This window comes from Salarias fasciatus, unplaced genomic scaffold, assembly GCF_902148845.1.
Source record: "Salarias fasciatus unplaced genomic scaffold, fSalaFa1.1, whole genome shotgun sequence".
NCBI lineage: Eukaryota > Metazoa > Chordata > Actinopteri > Blenniiformes > Blenniidae > Salarias > Salarias fasciatus.
This window is the reverse complement of record NW_021941383.1, coordinates 729,192-736,691: the sequence shown is the minus strand read 5'-3', so window position 1 is coordinate 736,691 and position 7,500 is coordinate 729,192. Positions and strand designations below refer to the sequence as shown.

Genomic DNA, 7,500 nt, shown 5'->3' with positions numbered 1-7,500 from the left:
ATCTGAAACTTCCTGTTCAGTCATACAGTGGACAGCCAGCTGACACACACACACACACACACACAGACACACACAGACACAGACACACACACACACACACACACACACACAGAGTTTTTAAAAAATCACTGTGCTGAAATTCAGATTCATAAACAAGAAATCCTCTTCATATTGAGATACTCTGAGTCTGTGTGTGTGTATGTGTGTGTGTGTGTGTGTGTGTGTGTGTGTGTGTGTGTGTGTGTGTGTGTGTTGTCTGCACCTTGTGAGCATCCTCCCACCGTCCAGCTGTTGTCAACATGTCCACAGCTTCTTTGATGTGACCTCCTCTGACGAAAAGCTGTTCTGCCAACTGGAACACAAACACACAACATACGCACACACACACACACACACACACACACTTAATATGGTACCTTCTTCACCCACCCACCTCCCTGCCAACACACACACACAAACACACACACACACATACAGACCTCATACTGGTGTGTGTCAGCGTAGTGTTCAGCGATCTTCCTGTAATATTTCTCGGCTGCTGGTTCGTTGTTCATCTCCAGGATGTGAGTGGCTTTCTTCCACTGGCGAGCCAAGATGGCCGCCTCGATGGCCTTCAGGGAGCAGCTGGGGGTGGACGTGGGGTTATTTCACTGCTGATACATTGCGCCCCCTCGCCCCCTCACCCCCATATCCACCCCCTCCACCTTGCCCCCTCTCACCCCGCCTCAACCCCCCCCGCCCCCCTCACCCCCCTCACCCCGCCTCGATGAAGTGGTTGATGGCGGCGTCCGTCTGCTTCTGCTGCACCAGATGGTCTCCCCACTGCTCCTCCAGCTGCACCACCTGCTGGGGGAAGGCGGAGCGGGCCAGTTCCACCGCTGGGGGGGGTGGAGGCGGGGGGTTAGACCTGGGAGAAGTACTCGAAGACAAGTTGGCTGTCAAACAGTGTCAAACCTTTCTGGAAAGCTCCACCTCGACGGAAACACTCTAAAGCTCGACGAGGGTCCCTGAACGCCTCGTAGAGATCTCCAGCCTGCAACACACACAACACACACTGAGGACACTCAAAGACCCATCTTCCACCATTGTACAAGCAAACCCCGGATATGTCCGTCAATCACAACAGTGACGGACAACACACACACACACACACACACACACCATTTCTCCGTCTCTCTTCCTCTTTCCCCCTCTCTCTCACCTTATTGCCACATGAGGTTAATTAAACGAAGCCTCAAGGTACAAGAATTTGCCTCAATCATTTTTGTACTGTAGAATAATTTTATAATATTCTTTACATCATGCTTATTATATTATGTTATTTACTATTGTTCATGTGTTCATGTCTCTGTTAGTTACAGTATGCTAGTAGACGCAGGTGTAGAAAAGACATGTATCCTTTTTCTGTTCGCCAGCCTGCCATGTTTCATTTTTACGGCAGCCTCTTGGCAGCTGGACAGGTTTGTTTTCTAAAGTTAAGACTTTAGGTCAATTGTCTCTCTGTCTCCCTCTGGTGTAAATGAGGCTCATTGGACAAGAAATGTGACACTATGATTTGTTGCACAACACCTGGCATTTGGGAAGACTTGATGGAGACTTGATGGAGACTTGATGGAGACTTGATGGAGGCTGAGAGGGCCTCCCAAGGGGTCACGGACCTTGACCTTTGTAGGGAGGGGGGAACAATTGTGTCTTGATGAAGAGTCCATGGAGAGTTGACGAACTCCCAAGAAATAGTATAAATAGATGGAGCGGAGAGCGATCGGCGCGTCAGTTCTTTTGGTCAACCTGGCTGCCAGGAGGGGTTTTTGGGAATAAAGTTCTCCTTTTTGCATTCTGACTCTGACTCTGCCTGATTTTTCTGAGGAGAACTACGAAGGAAGACTTCAAGAACCAAGAATGGATATCAGACCTGCCAACCTTGGCAAAATTTTTGGAGTACCACTTGCCGGGACAGTTGTCGACCGGGGGTGGGCGCACTGTCAGTTTAAGTTGTACATTTTAAGCTTTCATTTGGTTCTTTCATTTGTTTAATGACAAATATTTAACAGATGTTTTTTTCTGATACACATTACATTGCGGCTGACCTTGCACGTCGTCCCCAGAAAAGAGCTTCAAAATGCTGCTACATGTCCTTTAACTGATCATTTTATGCTGTGTGTGCGCATGCGTGCGAGTGTTCCATTACTACAACCTTTATAAAGCCGTCAATACGGTGTTTCAAATTAACTGGTTTCCTTGCTAACTGGTGACTGACTTCCTTTAGCACTTCCTGCTGCTGCTGCTAGTAGCTGCAGATGTTGAAATCAGACTCATAAAAGGTCGGACACGGCTTTTTGTCTGGTTTTTAACATCAATCAGCAACAAGGGACGTGAAAGAAACCCAGTCGCCAGTTAATAGGGAATCAGTTCTTCCAAAACACCGGCTCCTCTCCGGTTTCGCGACACTCCTCCTCCGCTAGTTAGCTGCTGCGTTCAGGTGACTGGAGCAAGCGGCGGAAAACTGAAACTCCGTCATTCACATGAAGGCAGCGGAGACAGCTGGACTCAGGAGACACTCAGGAGACACGTGAAGGAAGCGTGGACAGTTTGCACAAAGGAACGGCTCTCAGACAGCTGAGAACCGGCTCTCGTCGTTCACTTGAAAGAGCCGTTCAAACGAACGACTCGTTCATTGAACGTCGCAGCACTACGAGGGTAGCACATGTGTTTCCTCCCCGTTCCATAGCTGCGGCGCACCAGACTAATTACCGGTATTTTTTTCAACGTGACAAATACAATGTGTGCCGTGACTGCGTGACAACACACCGAAATGCGTGACACTTCAGAGCCCTGCTGCTGCATCGTGTTGTCAGACATGAGAACGTCCACGGTCCGCATTTATAACAGCGCTCACAGACGTCTGCAGCTTTTTGCGTAGTTTAATGAGGCGGAGCATACCAGCGTATTTTGATGTCAAATTGCGTACCTGCTACGCAAAATGCGTACAGGTTGGCAGGTCTGGGATATACTTGAGGATATACTTGAGGACCGTGACTGGCCTAGGATACTTTTTAAAATAAAATTCCACGACAGTACTCGAGTTACTCAAGTAGCCTACACACAACACACACTGGGTACACACAACACAAACTGAGTGCACAAAACACACAATACATGCGGCCCCCTCAGTCTCCATGCCCCACCCCAGTCTCCATGCCCCGCCCCCAGTCTCCATGCCCCGCCCTTCAGTTTCCATGCCCCGCCCCCAGTATCCATGCCCCGCCCCCAGTCTCCATGCCCCGCCCTTCAGTTTCCATGCCCCGCCCCCAGTCTCCATGCCCCGCCCTTCAGTTTCCATGCCCCGCCCCCAGTCTCCATGCCCCACCCTTCAGTTTCCATGCCCCGCCCCCCAGTCTACATGCCCTGCCCCCAGTCTCCATGCCCCACCCCCAGTCTCCATTACCCGCCCTCAGTCTCCATGCCCCACCCCCAGTCTCCATTACCCGCCCTCAGTCTCCATGCCCCACCCCCAGTCTCCATGCCCCGCCCCCAGTCTCCATGCCCCGCCCCCAGTATCCATGCCCCGCCCCCAGTCTCCATGCCCCGCCCTTCAGTTTCCATGCCCCGCCCCCAGTCTCCATGCCCCGCCCTTCAGTTTCCATGCCCCGCCCCCCAGTCTACATGCCCTGCCCCCAGTCTCCATGCCCCACCCCCAGTCTCCATTACCCGCCCTCAGTCTCCATGCCCCACCCCCAGTCTCCATGCCCCGCCCCCAGTCTCCATGCCCCACCCCCAGTCTCCATTACCCGCCCTGTCTCCATGCCCCACCCCCAGTCTCCATGCCCCGCCCCCAGTCTCCATGCCCCACCCCCAGTCTCCATGCCCCGCCCCCAGTCTCCATGCCCCACCCCCAGTCTCCATTCCCCGCCCTCAGTCTCCATGCCCCACCCCCAGTCTCCATGCCCCGCCCTTCAGTTTCCATGCCCCGCCCCCCAGTCTCCATGCCCCACTCCCAGTCTCCATTACCCGCCCTCAGTCTCCATGCCCCACCCCCAGTCTCCATGCCCCACCCCCAGTCTCCATGCCCCGCCCTTCAGTTTCCATGCCCCGCCCCCCAGTCTACATGCCCTGCCCCCAGTCTCCATGCCCCACCCCCAGTCTCCATTACCCGCCCTCAGTCCCCATGCCCCACCCCCAGTCTCCATGCCCTGCCCCCAGTCTCCATGCCCCGCCCCCATTCTCCATGCCCCGCCCTCAGTCTCCATGCCCTGCGATTCCCCCCTCCCTTCCTCACCCTCTCGTGGAACTCCCCCCTGATCAGCGCTGCAGCGATCCGTCCAACCATCTCTTCGCCCCCGACGACCTGCGGCCTGCCGATGGCGAGCCGTGCTGCCTTGGCCGGGAGGCCGGCGTGGAGGTAGAGGGCGAGCGCGGCAGCGCCGTCACCCTGACTCTCCTTCAGCTCGCCCGCCTTCTCATTCTGACCCGTCCGCATCAGCCAGTCGTAGTACGATTCCCGCAGGACGTCCAGCTCCGGGTGGCCCTGACACGACAAGAACCGTTAGCTTTATGCTACCTGTCCCTCAGGACTTCTCAGGACAGATGTCAAAGGTCAGTCACCTTATCTTCAGCCACAGCGATGCAGTGGTCCCACATGTGGAGCTCCTGGTACAGCTGGATCGCTTCATCCAGAGCGTTCTGCAGAAGGTCAAAGGTCAAAGACAAAACAGACCGCAGTTAGCAGATGATAGCTTAGCTTCCAGCCTGAATTCCTCACTCTTTTTGATTCGTGTTAGCTAACCTTCATGCTAAGCTAACAGTCTCTGGATGTGGACCCACCTGCTCCACGTAGAACATCTCAGCCAACTTGAAGTTCTGGTCCAGTGCAGCCAAGCGAGCTCGGACCTGGTAGTATTCCGTCCCGTCTTCCCCCTGAGCAAACACATCAACAAGCGTGAAGTGGTTCCATGGTGACCAGGTGAAACAGCCACGTTCCAGTCTTGGAGGACAGCTGTCCATCAGCTCTGCTCTTCGCTCATTGTTTAGCTTCATGCTAACTGTTTTCATTCCATGAGTATTCTCCTAGCTTCCAGTCGCTGAAGAGACATTAGCTTCTGGGAACTCACTCCATTACCTTCAGGAAGCTAATGCTACACCAACGCACCGTTTCCTGCTCCACTCTGTCAGCGATCTGATTGGTCTGGTGGAGGAATCGAACTGTAGAAACGTCGCCAAGTGCTGCAAAGCATCTGCAGAACAACAGATGGAATGATGCATTACTACCCAAACATAATCACCCTTTTTAGGCTAGCTGGAGGTCAGAGGTCACCTCTCTGCAATGCACAGCTGGCGAGCGTCCACAGCGAGCCGGCTGAGTGTCTTCCACATGGACTCCGTCTCCGGGGACGACTCCAACGTCTCCAGAAAGGCCATGGCTCTGTGAGAGACAGGAAGTGACATCACACCATGAAGGATGCTAACAATAGAGAGCAAGTGACATCACACCATGATGAATGCTAACAGCAGACAGGAAGTGACATCACACTATGAGGGACCCTAACAGTAGAGACAGTAAGTGACATCACACCATGAAGGATGCTAACAGCAGACAGGAAGTGACATCACACTATGAGGGACCCTAACAGTAGAGACAGGAAGTGACATCCCACCACCAAGGATGCGAAAAGCAGACAAAAAGTGATGTAACACCACCGAGGATGCAAACAACAGACAGGAAGTGACATCACACCATGAGGAGGGTCCCTCGTGGTGTGTCTACTGTTAGGGTCAACAGTAGACAGGAAGTGACATCACACCACTAAGGATGCTAACAGCAGGCAGGAAGTGATGTCACAACACGCTGAACGTAAATAGTAGAGACAGGAAGTGACATCACGCCATGGGCGAAGCTGATGCTAACATGTAGCCAGCTGCTCATGCTAACATGCTGACCTGTGGAGGTCTCCGTCATCCACCGCCGTTCCGAATTCAATCAGACCTTCGTCCAGCTGGTACGTCACCGTGTTGAGTCCCTCCGTCACCATGACGACGGTCTTCCCATCGGCTCGCTGCAGGTCCACGATGTCTCCCTGTGGGACAGACCGAGACAGACCAGGTCCACTTAGCTCCGGTCCCAGTTTGAGGTGCTGCCCCACCACGGCCCCCCGGGTCCTCACTTTGATGGGGAACATGGTGCTGCTCTCTGGACTGTCGATGCTATACCAGACGTGGAGGTTTCCCCGGTTCTGAGCCAGAACCACATCACTGCCGGGGACCCACTGGACGTAGGAGCAGAAGCTCAGCACCGTGGTCCGGGTGGAGGACTCAACGTCATACAGGTGGAGCTGAGGAGACACCACCAGCTCAAAGGTCAGTCATAGGCCAGTACCTGCCTGGTTCTGACCTGGTTTTAAAGTTGACTGAGGTCTTAGACCAGTACCTGATTCCAGACCTGATTTAAAGTGGACTGAGGTCTTAGACCAGTACCTGATTTCAGACCTGATTTAAAGTGGACTGAGGTCTTAGACCAGTACCTGATTCCAGACCTGGTCTCACCCTCAGTTTCTTGTCCCTGAACAGGAGCTTGCGTCCCGTCTCGTTCAGTTCCAGCCAGTCCACCTTGGAGTCGTGGCTAATGGTTCCCAGACTGACGCCTCCGGACAGATCCACTGGGGGGGCAGCAGACGGCCAGGGGTCAGAATCAGGATCAGAGTCCAGGTCTGGTTTATAGTGTTTGGGTTTGGGTTATAGAGTCCTGGTCTGGTTCATAGAGTCCTGGTCTGGACTAGGGTCTTACCGATAGCGATGGTCTTGAGGTCGATCAGATAGGCCAGCTTCTTGTTGTCCTCAACTCCTCTCTGCTTCCTCTCATTCAGTCGAACACTGGACACACACACACACACACACACACACACACACACACACAGTGTGGATCTGTTAGCTTAGCTCTGTTCTGAGCTGGTTCTAGTCTTGTTCCACCGGTTCCCTGTCAGATCTACCTGGTTCTGGTCTTGTTGGACCAGCTCCCTGTCAGACCTATCTGGTTCTGGTCTTGTTTCACTAGCTCCCTGTCACATCTACCTGGTTCTGGTATGGTGTTGTTGGACCAGCTCCCTGTTAAATCTACTTGGTTCTGGTCTTGTGGGACCAGCTCCCTGCCAGACCTACCTGATGAGGTGCGGGTTCATGAACTCGGTTCGGACTGAGCCCAGGATCTGGTTGTTGCCGTACTCCACCAGACTCAGCTCGCCGGCGTTGAAGATCATACAGACCTGAAAAGACCAGATCTGAGTCAGACCCGGGGCCTGCTGCACTAAACAAAGACCGGGGATTAAGCCGGGATATCTTGGTGATCCGGGACCAAATAATCCAGGATCCGGTTGCTCTGAAGTAGGATAGAGGAAAGGAAGCTATGTTTTAACACCAGTGATCACGGAGATTTATTCTGGGGAGCTAGTCTGCTCCAGACCAGGACCAGGTCCAGAGCAGGACCAGGTCCAGGATTCAGTCTGCTCCAGA

At 53.6% G+C, this 7,500-nt stretch overlaps 1 protein-coding gene across 1 annotated transcript in view; it reads right to left on the bottom strand.

Annotated features, from left to right (window-relative positions):
* Positions 1 to 7,500, bottom strand: part of ift172 (intraflagellar transport 172) — an 80,082-nt gene that overhangs the window by 17,316 nt on the left and 55,266 nt on the right. The window contains exons 13-27 of the mRNA XM_030087373.1: positions 7,150 to 7,253; positions 6,779 to 6,864; positions 6,538 to 6,650; positions 6,159 to 6,326; positions 5,935 to 6,071; positions 5,312 to 5,419; positions 5,147 to 5,231; positions 4,822 to 4,914; positions 4,603 to 4,680; positions 4,277 to 4,525; positions 955 to 1,033; positions 758 to 878; positions 480 to 624; positions 263 to 352; positions 1 to 39 (exon numbers count right to left, since the gene is read on the bottom strand). The exon at positions 1 to 39 is cut by the window's left edge and continues 59 nt beyond it. Coding sequence (XP_029943233.1) covers positions 1 to 39; positions 263 to 352; positions 480 to 624; positions 758 to 878; positions 955 to 1,033; positions 4,277 to 4,525; positions 4,603 to 4,680; positions 4,822 to 4,914; positions 5,147 to 5,231; positions 5,312 to 5,419; positions 5,935 to 6,071; positions 6,159 to 6,326; positions 6,538 to 6,650; positions 6,779 to 6,864; positions 7,150 to 7,253 — 1,695 coding nt within the window. The remainder of the gene's footprint in view (positions 40 to 262; positions 353 to 479; positions 625 to 757; positions 879 to 954; positions 1,034 to 4,276; positions 4,526 to 4,602; positions 4,681 to 4,821; positions 4,915 to 5,146; positions 5,232 to 5,311; positions 5,420 to 5,934; positions 6,072 to 6,158; positions 6,327 to 6,537; positions 6,651 to 6,778; positions 6,865 to 7,149; positions 7,254 to 7,500) is intronic.